Source organism: Gobio gobio, assembly GCF_949357685.1.
Source record: "Gobio gobio genome assembly, chromosome: 10".
Lineage (NCBI taxonomy): Eukaryota > Metazoa > Chordata > Actinopteri > Cypriniformes > Gobionidae > Gobio > Gobio gobio.
The window spans coordinates 45,561,378-45,584,550 of NC_137116.1; the positions used below are offsets into that span (position 1 = coordinate 45,561,378).

The 23,173-nt window shown below is 38.1% G+C and overlaps 1 protein-coding gene across 1 annotated transcript in view; it reads left to right on the forward strand.

Moving 5' to 3' along the window:
* The window catches only part of obscna (obscurin, cytoskeletal calmodulin and titin-interacting RhoGEF a), a 60,042-nt gene that overhangs the window by 25,296 nt on the left and 11,573 nt on the right, over positions 1 to 23,173 (forward strand). The window contains exons 24-63 of the mRNA XM_079826345.1: positions 75 to 341; positions 450 to 716; positions 897 to 1,163; positions 1,254 to 1,520; positions 2,822 to 3,091; positions 3,208 to 3,486; positions 3,638 to 3,895; positions 4,189 to 4,455; positions 4,585 to 4,851; positions 5,199 to 5,465; positions 5,669 to 5,935; positions 6,009 to 6,275; positions 6,348 to 6,614; positions 6,739 to 7,005; positions 7,141 to 7,407; positions 7,609 to 7,875; positions 8,001 to 8,267; positions 8,393 to 8,659; positions 9,086 to 9,355; positions 9,496 to 9,762; positions 9,935 to 10,201; positions 10,329 to 10,595; positions 10,706 to 10,972; positions 11,067 to 13,247; positions 15,081 to 15,138; positions 16,169 to 16,281; positions 16,411 to 16,520; positions 16,737 to 16,937; positions 17,048 to 17,142; positions 18,390 to 18,563; positions 18,665 to 18,824; positions 18,922 to 19,029; positions 19,576 to 19,740; positions 19,844 to 20,002; positions 20,176 to 20,353; positions 20,446 to 20,559; positions 20,649 to 20,816; positions 22,183 to 22,285; positions 22,367 to 22,496; positions 22,581 to 22,689. Of these exons, the coding sequence (XP_079682471.1) occupies positions 75 to 341; positions 450 to 716; positions 897 to 1,163; positions 1,254 to 1,520; positions 2,822 to 3,091; positions 3,208 to 3,486; positions 3,638 to 3,895; positions 4,189 to 4,455; positions 4,585 to 4,851; positions 5,199 to 5,465; positions 5,669 to 5,935; positions 6,009 to 6,275; positions 6,348 to 6,614; positions 6,739 to 7,005; positions 7,141 to 7,407; positions 7,609 to 7,875; positions 8,001 to 8,267; positions 8,393 to 8,659; positions 9,086 to 9,355; positions 9,496 to 9,762; positions 9,935 to 10,201; positions 10,329 to 10,595; positions 10,706 to 10,972; positions 11,067 to 13,247; positions 15,081 to 15,138; positions 16,169 to 16,281; positions 16,411 to 16,520; positions 16,737 to 16,937; positions 17,048 to 17,142; positions 18,390 to 18,563; positions 18,665 to 18,824; positions 18,922 to 19,029; positions 19,576 to 19,740; positions 19,844 to 20,002; positions 20,176 to 20,353; positions 20,446 to 20,559; positions 20,649 to 20,816; positions 22,183 to 22,285; positions 22,367 to 22,496; positions 22,581 to 22,689 (10,476 nt within the window). The remainder of the gene's footprint in view (positions 1 to 74; positions 342 to 449; positions 717 to 896; positions 1,164 to 1,253; positions 1,521 to 2,821; positions 3,092 to 3,207; positions 3,487 to 3,637; positions 3,896 to 4,188; positions 4,456 to 4,584; positions 4,852 to 5,198; positions 5,466 to 5,668; positions 5,936 to 6,008; positions 6,276 to 6,347; positions 6,615 to 6,738; positions 7,006 to 7,140; positions 7,408 to 7,608; positions 7,876 to 8,000; positions 8,268 to 8,392; positions 8,660 to 9,085; positions 9,356 to 9,495; positions 9,763 to 9,934; positions 10,202 to 10,328; positions 10,596 to 10,705; positions 10,973 to 11,066; positions 13,248 to 15,080; positions 15,139 to 16,168; positions 16,282 to 16,410; positions 16,521 to 16,736; positions 16,938 to 17,047; positions 17,143 to 18,389; positions 18,564 to 18,664; positions 18,825 to 18,921; positions 19,030 to 19,575; positions 19,741 to 19,843; positions 20,003 to 20,175; positions 20,354 to 20,445; positions 20,560 to 20,648; positions 20,817 to 22,182; positions 22,286 to 22,366; positions 22,497 to 22,580; positions 22,690 to 23,173) is intronic.

Genomic DNA, 23,173 nt, shown 5'->3' on the forward strand with positions numbered 1-23,173 from the left:
GCAAATGATTGCATAATTGCCAATTTTGTCAAATATTCTTCTTGGGTGACACAGATATATTTACGATTTCTTAGCTATCCCAATCACGTTCAAACAAAACTTGAGAAATCAAGAAGTGGTGGAAGGCAACACTGTTGCTTTGCGTTGCGAGCTTTCCAAACCAGGCGCCGCGGTGAAATGGTGGAAGGGTGAAGAGATGCTGCTAGTTAGAGAAAAGTACCAGATGAGGACAGAGGGAAGGATTGCTGAACTACTCATCAAGAATGCCAACTCTGATGATGTTGGCTTCTACAGCTGCACTACGGGAAAGGAAAAGACGACAGCAGAAGTCAAAGTCAAGGGTACGCTCTACTACTGCAAGATCAGATATTGATTGACCGCTTTAGTAGTAGCTTTCCTCTTTCGTTCCTCTTTCATTCTCAAACTTAATTTTTTCATGGTTTTCATAGCTCTACCTGTCACTTTCAAACGAGAACTCCAAAACGAAGTAACTAAAGAAGGTGGGCAAGCTGTTTTGAGCTGTGAGCTCTCTAAACCCGGTACTCAAGTCGACTGGAGAAAAGGAAGAGTTATTCTCAAACCCAATGACAAGTATGAAATGAAGCAAGAGGGAACATTCACCAAACTAGTCATACGTAATGTTGAAGCAAGTGATTCTGGGAGCTATTCATGTAAAACCAAAGATTCTGAGTCAACTGCTGAGCTAACTGTTAAGGGTAAGACAAGCAGATATTTGCAGAGGCGGCTTGGCAGATTTTGGACTTTTTTTGGCTTGCTGTTGTGATTTTATTTTTATTGCTTCTTGTGCTGTAGTCTTCTGCTTCGCTGTGCTTTGAGGGCCTGCATGGTTTTGTTGTGAAATAATCAGGCATATCTCTTTTGGTTGACGCTTCCAGTTCCACCTATCACTTTTAAAGTCAAGTTGAAAAATCAAGAAGTTGAAGAAGAAAATATACTTGCATTACACTGTGAGCTCTCAAAAGCTGGATGTCCTGTTGAATGGAGGAAAGGGGAAGAGCTCCTCAGGTCTGGGTATAAGTATCAAATCAGGGAATGTGATGTTACAAGGGAGCTGATCATCATGAAAGCCTTGCCTGAAGACAGTGGAATCTACAGTTGCATTTGTGGGGAGCAGAAGACCAAAGCCACGGTCAGAGTGTTCGGTATGGATGATGGTTTTTAGAAAAGAAAATTGAGCTTTTATTGTCGCTTGAGCTCACCATGAGCTAACATGCTAATGTGCTACTCTTCAGCCACACCAGTAACGTTCAAACAAAACCTAAAGAACCAAGAGGCTTCTGAGGGAGGTGTTGTTATTCTACATTGTGAGCTGTCCAAGGCTGGGGTACCAGTAATATGGCTGAGAGGGGACGAGGAGCTCAGCAATGGAACTAAATACAAGATCAAGCAGGAGGGATTGGTTGCTGAATTACACATAAAAAATATCCTACCTAAGGATGTTGGGGAATACAGCTGTATTGTGGGAGACCAGAAGACAACAGCTGAAGTTTATGTTAGGGGTAGGTCCAATGCCGCTTTAATGAACTTACCACAAGGTTCACACAAGGTTGTTCTGAATTTTCAATAATAATTCAGCCAAATCAAAAATTTAAACAAAGAAATCATGCATAGACCATTTTTGTCCTTGCATACATACATAATAATATGCCCATATATGTATATACCCATACATACCCAATATCTTGACATATATCATTCCCAGAACTGGAAATGAGGGATTGCGGGGTGATCAGGGGCATGGCATTCAAACTGGTTACATTTAGGGAAATTAAGTGGATTTAGTTTCCACTCAGTAGCTTCAAGAAAGCGGTAAAAGTTATACATTTAACAGGTTTTACAACTGTGGTTGCATCATGATCCTCTTGAATGCAACCAGAATAAATGCAGCCAATGCATTTCTATGAGTGTGCATCTACACAGCAGTCTTTTTGCTTTTTTAAATGTGCCTGTGAAAACAAAAGAAAGCATGGCATTTAGACAAAACATGAAATGTATGCAAATGTAATATAGATACATTGATGTGCATAGATATGTACACTACCGTTCAAAAGCTTGGGTTCAGTATGTTAAATTAATCAAAAGTAAAAAGATTTATAATGTTATAAAAGCTTTCTATTATAAATAAATGTACTTTTGAAGTTTCTAATTATCAAAGAATCATGAAAAAAATATCAGTTTGCTCAAAAATATTAAGTAGTACAGCTGTTTTCAACACTGGTAATAATAAGAAAAAGGTTATTTAGCACCAAATCTGCAAATTAGAATTTGTGAAGGATCATGATGTGACACTAAAAACTGGATTGGATGAGGAAAATTCTGAATGTAAATTACGTTGTAAAATAAAAAGTTATTACAAATCGTAAAAGTATTTCACCATATTACTGTATTTCCACTGTTTTTATTTTTTATTTTTATAAAAGCAGCCTTGGCGAGCCTAAGAGAGTTCTTTCAAAAACGTTTAAAACATCTTACTGACCCCAAACTTTTTACTGGTAATGTATGTTTATTTCTGTTTGAATAGAATCTGGTCATCTAAAACTGCCTTAGAATGATGAAAAAATCCCCCCGTCTCCTCAATTAAGGTCCCCCAACTGAATCTCATTTCCACTACTGTTGATACCCTTATGATCCTTTCATGAACCCTGTATGATACCCTTCATGAATCACAGGGTCATACACGCATAGTGTCATTTCATATCATAAACTATACCAATTAACATACACAATTTGTAATTCGCAAAATACTACAAATACTTTTGAGCTGTTGTTGTAATCACACTTATCCTCACACCTCTCGCAGCTGCTGCCTCTGTGTTCTTTGAGAAAGAGCTTGAGAGTCAAGAAGCAGTAGAAGGGGATTCTGTCCTCTTTAGTTGTTTACTCTCTAGCGACAATGCCCCAGTAACCTGGAGAAAAGATGCAAATCAGATCACACAGGGTGGGCGATATACCCTTCACCGTAAAGGTGCCACTCAGGAGCTCGAAATCAGGAAACTAAGAGTGGAGGACGCTGGTGTGTACACATGCAACGTCAGAGGCAAGAAGACCTCTGCAACCCTCAGAGTGATAGGTACAATCATAACAAGCCTACATAAATTTAACAATAAAATTCAGTGTGCTTTCAAACACCAATGAACTCCAAGGACTACTGTGCATTCCTTTATTCGGTTAATGTTTCCTTTACAGAGCGTGTGAGGATTGTGAAAGGACTGCGTGACTTAACGGTTACTGCAGGCGAGAGCGCCCGCTTTGTGTGTGAGCTTTCACACAAGAACATCCTTGACGGAGTTTGGTGGCTTGGTTCCAATGTACTGCAGGAGAACGAGATGAACCAGATGAGTTTCTGTGGCAAAGCACACCAGCTGGTGCTCACTATGACCACACCTGAAGAGTCGGGTGTTGTGTCGTTTGTGGTGGGAAATGAAAAGACTTCTGCTCACCTGCGTGTAAACAGCAAACCTAAAGGTAAGTGAAAGGATCCTCATTACAAACTTTTTTTTTCTAAGACATTTATTTTAGTGTTAAACAGCAGACATACAGTATTGATATAGAAAAGTATACCTAATGCAATAAATTGTTTTGACTTCATACTCTAAAGTGCATTCTCTCTTTATAGTTTTCATTGAGGAAAACCTGAAAGACATGATCATTTTTGAGGGAGATTCTGCCACCCTGTGCTGTTTGACTTCTGACACCTGCACACCTGTAACCTGGAAACGAAATAATGTAACCCTGCTCCCTGGGGAAAAGTATGAACCTTTGAAACATGGGAAACGTAATATTCTTCTAATTCACAAAGTCAGAAAAGAGGATGCTGGGATTTACTTGTGCGATACAGGAGACATGCAGAGCAGTGCTACTCTTACAGTCAAAGGTAGGAACTGCTTGATACACATTTGCTGTAACTATAAAGATTTGAGAATTATACATCAACTAAGGTTAATAAATGCTGTAAAAATATATATTGCTCCTAGTTAGTTCATTTTAATGCATTTAGTAATGTTAACAAATGAAACCTTACCGCTTTTTGTTACCGCTTATTCATTGAAAATTGTTACCGCTTATTCATATCATAACTCTTTACAAATCAATATTCAAATTAAATAAGTACAATATTTATTGGAAATGGCACATATACGTAAGGGTTCTTTGCTTGCTAAATTTCAGAGCGTCCTTTGTTTTTCTGCGGGGAGCTCCAAAATCAAGAAGCAGAAGAGGGTGAGACTACTTTCTTGTGCTGTGAACTGTCACAACCTGGAGTTGCAGTTGAGTGGAAGAAAGGAGCAGTTCTGCTTAGACCGGGTAACAAATATGAGATGAAACAGGATGGATGTGAGCTACAGCTACAGATCAATGACCTCACTAGTCAGGACAGTGGGGCCTACAGGTGTTGTGCCGATGGTATTGAGACGAGGGCCAGTATTACTGTGAAAGGTATGAACCAAAATAATTGCTTGTCTATAAACAGTATATATATTATTTGATTTTGAGGATTTGATCTATGCATGAACTGAATGTCAATAAAATATGAAAATATTCAGTGGCGTTATTCTTATACCACAGAGCGGCCTATGTTTTTCCGTGAAGAGCTTCAAAACCAAGAATTAGAGGAAGGTGAAACAGCTTTCTTGTGCTGTGAGCTCTCTAAACCTGGAGAACCAATACAGTGGAAGAAGGGGGCAATGATCCTGAAGAATGGACAGAAGTTTGCAATGACGCAAGAGGGCAATGAAGCACAACTACAGATCCATGACCTCACAAGTCAAGACAGTGGCATCTACAGATGCTGTGCTGGCAACTTAGAAACACAGGCTAATATTATTGTCAAAGGTAGGTATGCCCAGTATACCATACAAGTTTTGGTTTATATTTAAATGTATCAGTATCAGTCAACTGAATATTTGATTGTTTGAACTGTAATGTTTTATTTTTAATGTGAAAATAGTGTAGAATTTTAGTACTGGCCATAACATGAAAAATATTATTGGTTGATCAAAATGTTGATATTAACATCCTGTAGGATATAGACACCCTTAAAGGTTTGTAACATAGTGTTTGCATAAAGATAATCTGGGTTTGGGTTTGGAAATTCATCTTTATACTGTATGTTTAGTAATAGACAAAAATAAACAGTTTTCTGCAAAGTTAGTTAACATCAATTTGCTCTCCCTTTTTAGAACAACCTCTTTTCTTCTGTGAGGAACTCCATAACCAGGAGGCAGAGGAAGGTGAGACAGCCTTCCTTTGCTGTGAGCTTTCTAAACCTGGAGTTGAAGTACAGTGGAAGAAGGGGTCAATACGACTGAGACCTGGAAACAAATATGAGATGAAACAAGATGGCTGCAAAGCACACCTACAGATCCTTGACCTGACACGTCAGGATAGTGGCATGTACAAGTGCTGCTCTGGAAGCATGGTTACCACAGCATCAGTTGTAGTCAAAGGTGAGAGCCGTGACATTAGAGGGTCATATTTTTTGTATTTTTACACTAAATGTCATCAGGTCTTTGATCAAAACCTATGAATGCAAGAAGTGTCCTATGAAGTGACCCTTCATGGACAAAAAAGCACAATAATAAAATATGTGTTTCAAAAATAAGAACAAAATGAAATGCACATTCTTATTTATTTACAATTTATTTTTCAGAACATCCTCTGTACTTCATCAAGATGCTTGAGTGTCAAGAAGCAGAGGAGGGGGAAAATGCCTTTCTTTGCTGTGAGCTTTCAAAACCTGGAGCTGCCGTAAATTGGAAGAAGGGATCTGTGCTGCTAAAGCCTGGAAGAAAGTATGAAATAAAGCAGAATGGTGGCGAACTGCAGCTTCAGATCCATGAGCTCACAAGCCATGACAGTGGTGTCTACACATGCTGTGTTGGTAGTCTCGTGACCTCAGCATCTCTGGAAGTGAAAGGTATACTATATTCAATGTAGATGAGTTAGAATACTGTACACTTTAATTAACATAATTATTTTCTGAAATACAGAACAACCTCTGTGTTTCTGTGAGGAGCTCCAAAGACAAGAAATAGAAGAAGGTGTGACTGCCATACTGAGCTGTGAGATCTCTAAAACTGGAGTGGAAGTTCAGTGGAAGAAGGGAATGATGTTACTTCGACCAGGAAACAAATATGAGATGAAGCAAGATGGCTGTAAATTGCAGCTTCTGATACATAAGTCGAACAGTCAGGACAGTGGTGTCTACAAATGTTGTGCTGGTAGCTTGGTGACCACAGCATCTCTTGACGTGAAAGGTGTGTATTTTTATGTAATTAAGTTGTTAAAATTTCAGTTGGATATTATTGAGATTCATTTTCTCTCACCAGAACATCCATTGTTCTTCTCTGAGGAGCTCCAAAACCAACAAGCAGATGAAGGTAAGACAGTCATAATGCGCTGTGAGTTCTCTAAACCTGGAGCTTCAGTGCAGTGGAAGAAGGGAACAGAGCTTTTGAAGCTTAGTAACAAATATGAGATTATACAGGATGGCTGTCAACTACAGCTTCATATCCATGAGTTAACAGCTCAGGACAGTGGGACTTACAAATGTTGTGCAGGAAGCTTGGTAACAACAGCTTCTCTTGTGATAAAAGGTAAGTGAATTATTCAAATCCACATTTTGATCTTTGACATAAGAATGCATTTATTAATCTTTTCATGTGTACATTAGTTTTTTGATGAACATGTAAAGGCATGTATGTTGTCCCCCCTCTACAGAAAAGCCATTGTTCTTCTCTGAGGAGCTACAAAACCAAGAAGCAGAAGAGGGTAACACAGTCATATTGCGCTGTGAGCTCTCTAAACCTGGAGCTTCAGTGCAGTGGAAGAAGGGAACAGTGATACTTAAGCCTAGTAAACAATATGAGATGAAACAGGATGGCCATCAACTACAGCTTCAGATCCATGAGTTAACAGCTCAGGACAGTGGGACTTACAAATGTTGTGTTGGTAGCCTGATAACAACAGCTTCTCTTCTGATAAAAGGTAAGTGAATTATTCAAATGGCATTTTTCCACATTTTTTAATCTTTGACATAAGAATTAATTCATTAATCTGTTGATGTGCCCATTTGTTTTTGATGAACATGTAAAGGCATGTATATTTTATTTCCCTCTACAGAAAAGCCATTGTTCTTCTCTGAGGAGCTACAAAACCAACACGCAGAGGAGGGTAACACAGTCATATTGCGCTGTGAGCTCTCTAAACCTGGAGTTTCAGTGCAGTGGAAAAAGGGGACAGTGCTTTTGAAGCTTAGTAAAAAATATGAGATGAAACAGGATGGTCATCAACTACAGCTTCAGATCCATGAGTTAACAGCTCAGGACAGTGGGACTTACAAATGTTGTACTGGAAGCCTAGTCACAACTGCTTCTCTTGTGGTAAAAGGTAATTCTCAACAAGTGGGCTGGGGGTCAAATATTGTTGTCTTCAATGGGTGGGGTTCAAAACAGTTGAGATCCACTGAGGAAAGTGAATATTTCAAATGGCATTTTTCTAAATTTTTGATCTTTGACATAAGAATTGATTAATCTGTTCATATGTCCAGTTGTTTTTTGATGAACGTATGTTTTTGTTTTCCCTCTCCAGAAAAGCCATTGTTCTTCTCCGAGGAGCTACAAAACCAAGAAGCAGAAGAGGGTAACACAGTCATATTGCGCTGTGAGCTCTCTAAACCTGGAGTTTCAGTGCAGTGGAAGAAGGGAACAGTGATACTTAAGCCTAGTAAAAAACATGAGATTAAACAGGATGGCCTTCAACTACAATTTCATATCCATGAAATAACAGCTCAAGACAGTGGGACTTACAAATGTTGTGCTGGTAGCCTGGTCACAACGGCTTCTCTTGTGATAAAAGGTAAGTGAATTATTCAAAAGGCATTTTTCCACATTTTTAACTTTAACTAGAATTCATTCATTAATTCTCCATTTGTTTTTTGATGAACATGTAAAGGCATATATGTTTTTGTTTTTCATCTAAAGAAAAGCCATTGTTCTTCTCTGAGGAGCTCCAAAACCAACAAGCAGAGGAGGGTAACACAGTCATATTGCGCTGTGAGCTCTCTAAACCTGGAGTTTCAGTGCAGTGGAAGAAGGGAACAGAGCTTTTGAAGCTTAGTAAAAAATACGAGATGAAACAGGATGGCCTTCAACTACAGCTTCATATCCATGAGTTAACAGCTCAGGACAGTGGGACTTACAAATGTGGTGCAGGAAGCTTGGTAACAACAGCTTCTCTTGTGGTAAAAGGTAAGTGAATTATTCAAATGGCATTTTTCCATATTTCGAACTTTAACTAGAATTTATTCATTAATTCGTCCATTTGTTTTTGATGAACATGTAAAGGCATATATGTTTTTGTTTTTCCTCTAAAGAAAAGCCATTGTTCTTCTCTGAGGAGCTACAAAACCAGCAAGCAGAGGAGGGTAACACAGTCATATTGCGCTGTGAGCTCTCTAAACCTGAAGTTTCAGTGCAGTGGAAGAAGGGAACAGAGCTTTTGAAGCTTAGTAAAAAATATGAGATGAAACAGAATGGCCGTCAACTACAGCTTCAGATCCATGAGTTAACAGCTCAGGACAGTGGGACTTACAAATGTTGTGCTGGAAGTCTAGTCACAACTGCTTCTCTTGTGGTAAAAGGTAATTCAGTGATTTTCAACCAGTTGTCCGGGGCCTACTAGGGGGCCTTAACTTCCGAGGGGGCCTCAAGATGACTTAAAATTATTTAAAATAAGACAAAACAAGTATCAAAATAAGCTAAAACAACTAAAATTAAAATTTAATTATAATTGTAATTATTATTTCTTATAGCAAATATACATCTTTCTAATTCCAAGCTCTAAAATAATTTATTGGGTAGAAATTGTGAGTGAGGGGGGCCTTCAAATATTGTTGTCTTCAATGGGTGGCAGGTGGTGATGGTTGAGATCCACGGAGGAAAGTGAATATTTAAAATGCAATTTTTCTACATTTTAATCTTTGACATAAAAATGCATTCATTAATCTGTTCATTTGATTTTGAGATGAACATGTAAAGGCATATGTGTTTTTGTTTTCCCTCTCCAGAAAAGCCATTATTCTTCTCTGAGGAGCTACAAAACCAACAACAAGCAGAGGAGGGTAAGGCAGTTATATTGCGCTGTGAGCTCTCTAAACCTGGAGTTGCTGTGCAATGGAAGAAGGGAGCAGTGATACTTAAGCCTAGTAAAAAATATGAGATAAAACAGGATGGCTGTCAACTACAGCTTCAGATCCATGAGTTAACAGCTCAGGACAGTGGGATTTATAAATGTTGTGCTGGAAGCATGGTCACAACAGCTTCTCTTGTGGTAAAAGGTAAGTAAATTATTCAAATACCATCTCCCCACATTTTGACCTTTAATATACAAATTACATTGAAACTAATGAATTAATCAGTTCATATGTAAAAAAATTTTAACATGTTAAGATATAAATATTTTGTTTTCCCTCTCCAGAACAGCCATTACTCTTCTCCGAGGAGCTCCAGAACCAAGCAGCAGAGGAGGGTAAGATAGCAATATTGTGCTGTGAGTTCTCTAAACCTGGAGTTTCAGTGCAGTGGAAGAAAGGAACAGTGCTTTTAAAGCCTAGTAAAAAATATGAGATTAAACAGGATGGCCGTCAACTACAGCTTCATATACATGAGCTAACAGCTCAGGACAGTGGGCCCTACAAATGTTGTGCTGGGAGCCTGGTGACTACTTGCTCTGTTACTGTGAAAGGTATGGAACGTGTTTTAGAGAAACTTCTGAATTACCTAATAGTCTTTCCATGTACCACTCTGACAACATTGCTTGCTATTAAACCATTCTGATAATTCATTAAGATCAAGTTTTGTGAATAAAGCCACACATTTTAAAAACATAAAATGTATTTTTATTTCCCCACGTCCAGAGCAACCTATATTTTTCTGCAAGAACCTCCAAAGCCTTGAAGCTGAGGAAGGTAAGATGACCACCCTGACCTGTGAGCTTTCTAAACCTGGTGTGGAAGTGCAGTGGAAGAAGGGAACAGTGTTGCTAAAACCTGGAAACAAGTATGAGATGAAACAAGATGGTTGTCTGCTGCAGCTTCATATATATGACCTGAAAATTGGAGATAGTGGCTCTTATAAATGTTGTGCTGGTAGCATGGTGACGACTGCTTCTCTTGTAGTAAAGGGTAAGGGAATTCATGTTGTTTTCCATCTTTTTTTTTATAGAGGAATCAATTGATTAATCTGTTCATGTGTCGGTTGTTTGTTCTGTTGAGTGTGTAAAGACATAAGCATTTTTGTTTTCTCTCACAGAACATCCTTTATTCTTCTCTGCGGAGCTCCAAAACCAAGATGCAGAGGATGGTAAGACAGTCATATTGCGCTGTGAGCTCTCTAAACCTGGAGCTTCAGTGCAGTGGAAGAAGGGAGCAGTGATACTTAAGCCTAGTAAAAAATATGAGATTAAACAGGATGGCCATCAACTACAGCTTCATATCCATGAAATAACAGCTCAGGACAGTGGGACTTACAAATGTTGTGCTGGAAGCATGGTGACTAATTGTTTAATTACAGTGAAAGGTACGGAGCTTATTTTAGTGAAACATTTGCAGTTTCTAATGCTTTGTCCATGTAGAACTTCTTTCATACATTGAAGAACCCAAACTTTATTTCTACATCTGCATGTACAGAGCAACCTATATACTTCTGCAAGATCCTTCAAAGCCTAGAAGCTGAGGAAGGTGAAATGGCGTTCTTGACCTGTGAGCTCTCTAAACCTGGAGTTCCTGTGCAGTGGAAAAAAGGGACAGTATTGCTAAAACCAGGAAACAAGTATGAGATAAAACAAGATGGCGCTGAATTACACCTTCAAATCCATGATCTAAAATGTCAGGACAGTGGTGTCTACAAATGTTGTGCTGCTAGGATAGAGACAACAGCTACTCTTGTTATAAAAGGTACATTTATTCCCATATTTTAAAAATAAGTAAGTAATTACAAATAATTAAATGAAATAAATAAGTAATGTTGCATTTCCATTATTTACACCAGAAGCTTCCCCTAGAAGTAAAGACATCCCTCAAGCCCCACTAAGATCAAAAGGGAAAAACATTATGGAAGAAACACACAGTGACCTAGCGCATAAGAAACAGGCTATGGCCATTGAGGAATCAGACATCTCTATCTTAGAGCCATCAAAGGTTCACTTCCAGGATCTCTGTGAGAAACTGACAGATGACCAGGACATCAAGAGGAAATCATTGGTGAGACAAAGAGGAAGAGATGGTTCCAAAATGGTTAAAGTGTTTAGTTGCACCATGGAAGAACCTGTAATTACTTCTCTTACGACCGATGAACCTGAAAAACAAAGAAAAAATGTGGTGGACACTGGTTCTAAAGAAGTTACTAAGATTTCTGTGGACCAGTACAATGAAAAGATCTCAGGGCAAGTTCAGAAGAAAACTCCAAGCATAGATACAAATGAACAGAGCAAGGAACCACCCAGAAACATCCCCCAGCCTCCACCACGGTCAAAGAGTAAGGCCACACATCCAGATGTTTCACTCCAAGACCAGTACAGTGTTTTTGAAGCAAACAGCCAGAGTGTTAAAGATCCAGCTGTTGACAAGAAGGACAGGAAACAAGATGTTGTCATGGAGCCGACTACGGAGACCAAAGTGGCATCAAAACAAGCTGATCTAACACTATCTCTCTCTAAGGAGAAGGTTTCCCAGCCACATGTTGAAATCAAAAGGCAACCCTATGTTTTGGAAGCAAAGAACCGAGATATTGACATAAAACAAATTGTGGATGCCACTTTAAAGATATCAGATTATGTGTTAGATCCACCAGTCTTCAAAGAGTTAACGGCCAAACATGTTGAAGCATCCCAAGAACAACCATGTAATTTAGAGGAAAGGAATGAGCATATCAAATTGGAATCGACTCTAAATAAGGAATCAAAGAAAAACCCAATTGTGGAGACCCTCTCTAAGCCATCCAAGGTTGATGAATATCCCGTCCATACGAATGAAAAGGAACCGAAAAATAAATCATTGGATAGAAATGAAATCTACGAGAAGCAAAATGTCCAATCTGAAATGGGATCAAAAATTGAAAAGGTTCAGTCCAAGGATGAACATCATGGAAAAATAACAAAGAATGTTAAAGAAAAAGCACCAAGTATTGCCATTACAGGCCAGAAACCAAAAGAGCAAATAAGTCTTGTACAGAAAACCACAACATTGACCATTAGGGATGTGCAGCGGGATTCACTTGAAGGTGAAACAGATTTACCAGACATTGATAGTGGAGATCTGAAAAATGTCAAGCAGGTTGTGGATGAACATCATGGAAAAGTACCAAAGCATGTTACACTAAAAGCAACAAATATTGCCATTACAAGCCAGAAATTCAAAGAGGAAAAAATTCCTGCAGAGAAGGCTACAACAGTGTCCTTTAGGGTACAGAAGGCGTCACCGAAAGTTGAACCAAACTTACCACACATAGATAATGAAGATCAGAAAAATGTGAAGCACGGCTTTATTGAAGTAGATGTTACTGGGGAATCTGTAATTCAACCTGAGGAGATGATGCTAAAGCAGACCACAAGTGTGGGTACTGACAAACAGAAGAGTTCTCAAGTTGAGCACGATAATGTGGACGGTCCTGGTATAGACATAGATTTTGAGGATGAGCCAGAGATGCGTGAGGCTGCAATTAAGATACAAGCCGCTTTCAAAGGTTACAAAACTAGGAAAGACATGCGTCTAGTCTTCAAAGAAGTGTTCAAGAACCAGAATCTTGATCTTGGTGGCACTGCATTCCTGGAGTGTGTTGTGGAAGGTAAAATCGACACTATGCACTGGCTTAAAGATGGATTAGATCTGAGGCCTGGGAAAAGGTACAAAATCAACCATAATGCAGATGGTAGGTGTTTTCTGGAAATTTCCAGGGTTACAAACAAAGATGCTGGAATCTACACATGTGAAGTTGCAAACAAGTTTGGAGCAATTAGTTACAATGGGAATGTGACTGTAGGTAAACCTCAGAAGCCATCAGAAACAATTCAGACTGCACAAACACCAGGCACAGAAATTGTCTCTGAGAAAGAGATTGTTCCGGTCTTAAATACTGAAGAGGAGTCATTGAGACTCATCTATGACCTACCGGCAGATGACACCTACAGCAAGATCCAGGAGAAAAGGAAAAGTCTCATTTCAGTCAGCTCCAGTGAGTAGTTTCTTTAAATTGTTTATAATTCTAGATAATAGTAGCAATAGTAGGGCTGCACTGATATTACAACAAATCAGAAAAAGTTGCGACTGTATGGAAAACGCAAATAAAAAAAAAAAGAAGTGATTTCTAAATTTACTTTGACTTGTATTTCATTGCAGATAATATGAACAAAAAATATTTCATGTTTTGTCTGGTCAACTTCATGTCATTTGTAAATATGCATCCTTTCCTGTCATTCAGACCTGCAACACATTTAAAAAAAGTTGGGACAGTAAAGCCATCACCACTTTATAATATTGCCATTCCTTTTCACAACACTTAAAAGACGTTTAGGGACTGAAGACACCAAGTGATGAAGTGTTTCAGTTGTAATTTTGTCCCATTCTTCCTGCAAACAAGTCTTAAAGTGGGCAACAGTACGGGGTCTTCGTTGTCGCATTTTGCGCTTCAAAATACGCCACACATTCTCTTTTGGAGACAGGTCGGGACTGCAGGCAGGCCAGTCAAGTACCCGTACCCTCTTCCTCCGCAGCCAGGACTTTGTAATGTGTGCAGAATGTGGTTTTGCATTGTCTTGTTGAAATATGCATGGACGTCCCTGGAAAAGATGTCTTCTTGAAGGCAGCATATTACGCTCTAAAATCTCTATGTACTTTTCAGCATTAATGGTGCCTTCACAGAAGTGCAAGTTACCTTTGCCAAGGGCACTGACACAACCCCGTACCATGACAGACCCTGGCTTTTGGACTTGTTGCTGGTAACAGTCTGGATGATCCTTTTCTTCTTTGGTCTGGAGCACACGGCGTCCATTCCTCCCAAAAAATACCTCAAATAATGATTCATCTGACCACAGTACACGTTTCCACTGTGTGATGGTCCATCCCAGATGCCTCCGAGCCCAGAGAAGTCGACGGCACTTCTGGACACTGTTAACATAGGGCTTCCTTTTGGCACAGTACAGTTTTAACTGGCATTTGTGGACGTAACTACGTATTGTGGTACTTGACAAAGGTTTGCCAAAGTAGTCCTGAGCCCATGTGGTGATATCGCTTATAGATGAATGACGATTCTTGATACAGTGCCGACCGGAGGGATCGGAGTTCATGGTTGTTCAGCTTAGGCTTGCGCCCTTGTCCTTTACGCACTGAAATTCCTCCAGATTCCTTGAATCTTTTAATTATGTTATGCACTGTTGAATGTGAAATATCGAAATCTCTTCCTATCTTTCTTTGAGGAACATTGTTTTTAAACATTTCAATAATTTTCTCACATATTTGTTGGCAAACTGGCGATCCTCGGCCCATCTTTGCTCCTAAAGGATTAGACCTTTCTTGGATGCTGCTTTTGTACCAAATCATAATTACAATCACCTGTTGACATCACCTGTTTCAAATCACATCATTATTTAACCATTTTACCTCATTACTAGCCCTAAATTGCTCCTGTCCCAACTTTTTTTGAAATGTGTTGCAGGTCTGAATGACAGGAAAGAATGCATATTTACAAATGACATGAAGTTGACCAGACAAAACATGAAATATTTTGTGTTCATATTGTCTGCAATGAAATACAAGTCAAAGTAAATTTAGAAATCACTTCATTTTTTTTTTTTTTTTGCGTTTTCCATACTGTCCCAACTTTTTCTGATTTGGGGTTGTAAATTCTGGCTGAGATCAATAAAGATCAAAAGTAATCTCAACATAAAAACAGAGGGATATAGCTAATATTGACTGAAACCGATAAAGTCTTTAATATCTGCTGATAACCGATATATGGATACATCAATAGTAGCTGAACTTGTTTCTTGTAATTCTATCCCCTCTCTAGTATCATGTTACTCAGATTATGACACAGCCCCTGATGTTGAGACGGAATACCAATCTAGGTAAGTTCAACATTGTAAAGAACCTTCAATGACTCTCAATTAAAAAGAAGATGGCAGCATAGAATAATTTTAAATTTTTCTGTGCTTTGGGATAATACTGTACATTGCGATGTATTTAGATTAAAGGGTTAGTTCACCCAAAAATGAAAATTCTGTCATTAATTACTCACCCTCATGTCGTTGGACACCCGTAAGACCTCCGTTCATATTCGGAACACAAATGAAGATATTTTAGTTGAAAGCTGATGGCTGAGAAAGGCTTCAGACAGGCCTCCATTGGCATTCAGTACATTGACACTTCCAAGATCCATGAAAGGCACTTAAAACGTCGTTACAAAGTCTATCTCACCACAGTGGCTCTACAATAATCTTACAATGCGACGACAATAGTTTTTGTGCGCAAAAAAAAATCAAAATAACACCTTTTTCCAACTTGTTCTCGACTTCCGTGTATGCCTCCACGACGCATGCGCGAGAATATGACGTAGCGCCGGTGTTCGGGAATCCATGAAATACACACTTAAGCCCCATTTTGAGCACTACGCCGAGACCTAAAGCACGATCAATGTAGAATCCAACAGCTTAGACACGCGCGTCTTCCTCTGCTCGTAAACAAATCGCTTCTGGGTCATATGTCCGAACGCCGGATCTGCGTCATATTCTCGCGCATGCGTCGTGGAGGCATACACGGAAGTCGAGAACAAGTTGGATAAAGGTGTTATTTTGATTTTTTTTTGCGCACAAAAACTATTGTCGTCGCATCGTAAGATTATTGTAGCCACTGTGGTGAGATAGACTTTGTAACGACGTTTTAAGTGCCTTTCATGGATCTTGGAAGTGTCAATGTACTGAATGCCAATGGAGGCCTGTCTGAAGCCTTTCTCAGCCATCAGCTTTCAACTAAAATATCTTCATTTGTGTTCCGAATATGAACGGAGGTCTTACGGGTGTCCAACGACATGAGGGTGAGTAATTAATGACAGAATTTTCATTTTTGGGTGAACTAACCCTTTAATATGTTCTCAAACAGGGGAAAAGAGGCAGAGAAGTCAAAACATGAGGCTCCTACTACTCAGTCTTCTGAAGAAGACAAAAGTGTTAGTTTACAACCCCCAAAGTCTACAGGCCAGCTGAAAGGGAAAGGTCAGTTCTCTTGGTGCTGCAAGGTGTTCGGTTTGTTTGTTATAAAGTCCAGAGATAATGAAATAATATACATTCAAGAAGCTTAATATAATGTACTCTTCCGTATTATTGCATTTGTATTTGGCATAGGTTGCGATTCACAGAGTCACACACCATCTCCCAAACGCATACATTCCTACAAGTCCTCTGCAAATACTGAGTCATTCTCTGAGTCAGATGGAGATGATGACAGAGGAGAGGTATTAACTCAGTCTCTTTATAATTTATTAATTATTTGCCCCTTTTAAGGGAAATTTGTTTTGGGCAATACAGTTGAAGCTGCATAACAAGATACCCACATCAATAACAATCACACAGTTTAACAGTCTTGTATCCAAATCTTGTAGCTCAGATTGCTTTAGAAACAATTAGAAAGTAAACAAAAAAAACCCACTAACATCCAGTACATTCTGCAGATATTTGATATTTATGTGGCCAAAACCGATTGTCATCCTCTGGGAGGAAACAAAGAAGCTTTTGTGCTAAAGGAAGGCCAGTTTGTGGAGGTCCTGGATTCAGCCCATCCTGTAAGGTGGCTTGTCCGTACAAAGCCAACCAAGATCACACCATCCCGTCAGGGCTGGGTATCCCCGGCGTACCTAGAAAAGAAGACAAAGGTGAGTGAATGTGTGTATGTATGTATATATATACTGTAGTTAAATAGCAATGAATTGGTGTAAAAAGTTGTTGCATTATTTTAATAATCTTTCAATTTGTTTTGTCAAAGGAAATATTTTCAGTGGCCCGTGAAGTAGAGACCAGAGAATCCCCTGAGAAAGGCAAAAAAATGTTCACAAAGGATGAGCATGGCTTGATCCAAAGGTCAATATCCCTTAAAACTCAAGATCAATAAATGGAATATCCCGTGCCTCAGGTTTTGTTCTTACTCAAAAAAACTCAACGTACAAATTATACTTTAATTTGTTTATCAATCAATTCCAGTGGCAGATTTCACTGGAAAGAAGAGTGTTCATATTAGAGTCTGTGACAGCTGTGTGTGGAGCAGTGCTCTATGCTGGACGTAGTACAGGCCAGTGGGGCTGACATGTTTACTGTCAAAGTTCCTTGATTATTACGCAGGAATGAGAGAATAGTTCCTAGCCATATTGCCCTAAAAAAATCACAACTTTTCATTTTCCGTCGGTCTTAGTACACGATGTAACTACAGAAGAGTCAAGTTTTAAATAGGAAAAATATTGAAACTCTTTGTTTATTTTTTTAGAGCGAGATGCTAACGGTCTAATCAGATTCATTGATCTATGCTAAGCTATGCTAAAAGTGCTACTGCCAGACCCAGAGATCAGTTGAATGGATTCGAAAACGGTAAAACTCAACTGTTTCACTCTAGGGGAGATGGAAAGTTAGCCTTTTTAAAAAAAAGCCTTTTAAGCTAACTGAAAACACAAAAGTTTAATGATTGTGATTGTTTGTCAATTATAATATAATGTAATAGTTGTGTTTTCATGGTCAATATTATGTATATAAAGTGATATTGAAGCATTTCTGATCAGGAACGGAATAGATTACACAAACTTCTAGAATGTGGCTGGGGCAATGTCAACCTGAAGTTCATCAAACACCACTAGAGCATTACAACGTAAAAATATTGTGAATTTGAGAATGTATAGTGTTAGTATTATTTATATACTATTATAGTATTTATTAATATTTTAAGCAGTACTATTATAGCATTAATATATTTTTTATCAAATTTTATTATTTTTATATTTTCAGTTTTTTATATAATTTTATGTGCTTTTTGCATTTTTTAAATATCTATTATGTAAATGTCTTAGTTTTTGGTCATTTTAGTACTTCAGCTTACAATTATTTAATTTCAGTTAGTTGCAAAGGCAACATTTCTAATATTTAAGTATTTTAAGTTTAGGTTTTGTATCAATTTGATTTTATTTTCAGATTTTTTTCAATGACTGAATTTAAAAAAAATATATATATATAGTTTTCATTCTAGTTAACAATAACAACATTGGAATGCATGCACAGATCAATGTCTTTATTGTCTATTTTATTAGCAGGTTTTGTGAAAATCTATCTTTTTTTACTTCCAGTCGGTTGATCAAGGGACTCCTTGATGGCGAGAACAGTTTTGTGCAGGAGATGAACTTCTTTGTGGAGCACTTTATGCAGTACTTAGAGACGAGCTCTCAAGTTCCTCTTACCATCCTCAGTCAAAAAGAGTACATATTCCGTAATATCAGGGATATTGCAAGTTTCCATGAATGGTGAAGACATCTCTTTTTTTCTATAATAAATATAATATAATATAATAATATGCATTCACAATGTGGATTAACTTATTTGTCCCTCTGTCCCTCCATCATAGTTGTATTCTCCCCAAGCTGGAGATGTGCTTCTCAGATGATGATGTAGCCCAGTGTTTTGTCAGTTATGCACCAGACTTTGAGATGTATCTTCAGTTCATTACAGGCCTGCCCCAAGCTGAAGCCTGCATCTCAGACAAAAACACACAGCATTTCTTCAAGGCAAGAGGATATACTGTTTTCAGTCTGGCAGAAAGTGCTCCTTCTTTAAAATGATGTGAAGTAAATAAACAACCATTCTTCTTCTACTGTGTTCCAGCAATATGCAAACACGGAGTTAGCACATCTGGAAACCCAGGTCTTTAATGTTAACACGTATTTGCAGAGACCCTTGGAAAGAATTCAAACATACAAGACTGTACTTAAGGTGTCATAGCTTTATAATTTTCTTTCATACACCGTATATAATATGATTTATATATATTCTACAACTGTTCAAATGTTTGGGGTCGGTAATGTTTTAATGTTTGAAGAAGTCTCTTATGCTCACCAAGGCTGCATTTGTTTGATCAAAAATACAGTAAAAACAGTGATACTGTGAAATATTATTACAGCTTAAAATAACTTAAATTCGTTGTAAAATATATTTTATTCCTTTGACGGCAAAGCTGAATCTTCAGCAGCCATTACTGCAGTCTTCAGCGTCACATGATCCTTCAGAAATCATTTTAATATGCTTATTTGGTGCGCAAGAAACATTTATTATTATCAATGCTGAAAACAGTTGTGGTGCACAAAGAATCCTACAAGATATTATTTGAAACGTTATAAATGTTACTGTCAATTTAAAGTGTCCTTGCTGAATAAAAGTATTCATTTATATCCCAAACAAATCTTACTGACCCCAAACTTTTGAATGGGATTATATGTATATAATACAGCATGTGATTATCTTTCATTTTTGTCTTTTTAGGAACTTATCAGGAACAAAGCAAAGAGCGAACGGAACTGTTGCCTGTTAGAGGACGCCTTTGCTGTTGTTTCCAGCTTGCCTTGGCGTGCAGAGAACTTGCATCATCTGTCCATGATTGAGAATTACCCGGCACCTCTCAAGGGGCTTGGAGAACCCATTAGACAGGTACTGCCTCATCATACTCTGAACCTCTTTGTTGTCAAGATGACAAGCGTTAGTAAGAATTGGAAGGTGTCATTCTGCTAACGGTAGTGTTTTTTTTTTTCAGGGCCATTTTACAGTATGGGAGGAGATTCCTGAGGTCAAAGTCTCTCAAAGAGGACATCACCGCCATGTCTTTCTTTTTAAAGATTGTATTGTATTCTGCAAGCCAAAGAGAGAGCTTGGCACATACACTGAGGCCTACATATTCAAGAATAAAATGAAGGTTTAATCAGATATACATTTATTAATACAGCATTTCTAGTAACTAAGAAGTTTTACAGTCTACTTTACATGCATTTGAAGACTCATGACAGCATACTGCATATGTAATATCTTGTATATCATGGCAGCGCTAATCACTGCAGTCCATTTCACATACATTTGCTTTCTTCACAGTTGAGTGATATTGATGTAAAGGATACAGTGGAAGGAGATGACAGGTCATTTGGTCTTTGGCACGAGCACCGGGGAATGGTGAGAAAAATCGTTCTGCAAGCTCGATCCATCCTCCTCCGCCTCTCCTGGCTCAAAGATCTGAGAGACCTGCAGCAGCGCAGCAAACAGCCCACTTGGAGTAAGTTTGGACACATGAGAGCACACTTTTTGCTCGTTTTGACTGTTTGAAATAATTGCATTTTTGCGACACCTCTTTGTTTATATTTACAGGTGCCCCGTGCTTTGAGCAGCATCTTGCTAACTATCCAGCAAAGCTTGGACAAACTGTAAAACTGGTCTGCAAGGTCACTGGCACACCAAAACCAGTAATAAAATGGTATAAAGGTAAATAATACTATGTATATGTGTGTGTATAAATATGGGCAGTTTACATTTAATTTATACATGGGGTTCTGCTGGTGTGCTTTCCTCAGATGGTCATGCTGTGGAGGATGACGAACATCACATTACATCAGATGGACAGTTGGGTGTTTGTTATCTTGTACTGCCTGGTGTCACAGTGGTGGACTCAGGTCAATACATGTGTTATGCAACCAATCCTGCAGGGAACGCAAGCACTCTGGCTAATATCATGATTGATGGTATGTTTTTGAGAAATGGTTATTATCGCCATGCTTTTATAGTTTTTGCATGTATTTCCATTTATATGTTTTGCACTACTGGTCAGTTCGTTTTTAAAGGAAATTCATACTTTTATTCAGCAAGGATGCAGTACTTGATCAAAAGTGAGAGCAAATATATGTTCTTTTGTACTTTATATTCATCCAAAAAGTCTTTAAAAAATTGATCACTGTTTTACAAAAATATTAAGCAGCAACAAAGTTTTTAACATGTATAAGAAATGTTTCTTGAGCACTAAATCAGCATATTAGAATAACTTCTGAAGGATCATGTTTTAAAATACATTTTAAAATATAAAGCAGTTATTTTAACTTTCACAATATTACTGTTTTTACTGTAATTTTGATCAAATAAATGCAGCTTTGGTGAGTATAAGAGATTTATTTAAACCCTTAACTGTCACCCCCCCCCCCCCCCCCCTTTCGAGAAAAGACATGAAAATGCACTATCCAAACTTGAAGGGCTGTAATTCAAGAATGCTTTGGAATATAAGTTTGGTCTTGTTTTAAAGAATAGACTCTGCAGATTATTGCTGAAGTGAAAGCAATTTAAAATATGAAAGTATGAAAAAGTTACGGAAGTTTAAATTTACTGTAATTTAAAAATACTGTACTAAATATTTTCTATTTTATATAAAATATATATTTAACAAAAAACATTTTTCTCTAAAATTACTATAAAATCAAAGCCATATGTCTAACCAAGTTGTGTTCCAAATTTGAAGTTGATATCACAAAAATTTAAGATTTTGTTTAGGCGCAATACCAAACATAGCCACCGGTAGCCATCCACATTCCATAGATTTTTTTAATGCATTTTCCTGTAAATTTCTTTCCAAATATCACTTCCATCACAAAACAGTCACCAAATATGGAACCTTGAGACTCAGACCTTTCCGGTGATATGTGTTTTGTCAAGATTAGAAAAGATTTTGATTATAATGTAGTTAAAATAAATATTGTACTATGAAACATGACACCTCCCACTAGGGGAGGAGCCCGTTCGAAGAATTTTGAGTACCGTTTCCATGGTAACGCAACGTGCGATTTCAAAACAGCTTTCACAGGATGAATTTTGAGTTCATAAGCTTTCGAATGATACCGAATTTATGATAATTACTAAAATATATGATACGAAAAAAAGGCGATCAAAAAAAGAGCGCCAGGCGTCTCACCAGCGGGGACGGTTCATTAAATCATTAGAGACTTCGATCAAAAATATTAATGACTCTTCCTCATCCCAAACTTTGGATGCTAATGTAGTAAGTTTTAAAGTATTTGTCACCAAAAATTAAATGAAAAGCATGTTTGTTTTTGTTTCCCAAAGTGCCTCCAAGTTTCACAACCAGACTACAGAACTCGGTGCTTGTAAAGGGACAAGATGTGGAGTTCAAGTGCTCCACACAATCTGCTCCTTTACCGTCAATAAGGTAAAACTGGTTCCATCCACTCAAATTAATGTAATGGAGTGTATATGGTTATAAAAGTGCTTACGCAATCTATATGTACAGGTGGTTTAAGGATGGCATTCAGCTTGAAAACACCAGGAAACATCACATTCAATCTGATGTCCAGACAGGATTTCTCACTCTCACCATAAAGACAGCGGAAGAAGCAGATCTGGGTCAATACCAGTGTGAGGTACAAGAGTCTTTTACTACTGTTCAAAGACTTCTTCGTATCATATATGAATACCAACACTCTTTCTTTGTGTTTATGATATAGCTACTGAATGAAGTGGGTAGTGCCAAGTGTAAAGCTGAACTCTGCTCTCCAGCACCATTAGCTGTGACAGTCAGCACCCAAAAACAATCACAAACTTCCCCAACTCCAGGTAGGACAAAGGGGAAGGTGAACAGCAAATACTATGTAAGGCAGAGAATGCGTGCATTTGCCCACTAATAACTGATGGGCGCCAGTAGGCTTTGAAGGAGCACATACCCCAGTCACCTCCAACTGCCCTCGTTCCCAGCCATTCCTCATGTTCCGTCACTGAAACTCCAGATCTTCTAAATATCCATTCCACTCTAATAACTAGCTCTGTAGTCTGGAGACCATTTTGGTAAAATGTTCCTTAATACTGTGCTGAATTTCACCAACTGTTTCCCATATTCAATAGCTTCTTGGTCTGGAACAAACATTTGATGGGATCACACAAACTATCAAAAACATCATCGGCCATCTTCATCGAGGCATCTACATTGCATTATGTCATTGGGAACATCTACTTACATTATAATATTGCATTTTAGTGTACATATACACTACTATTCATAAGTTTGAGGTTGGTAAGATTTCTTAATTTTTGAAGTCTCTTA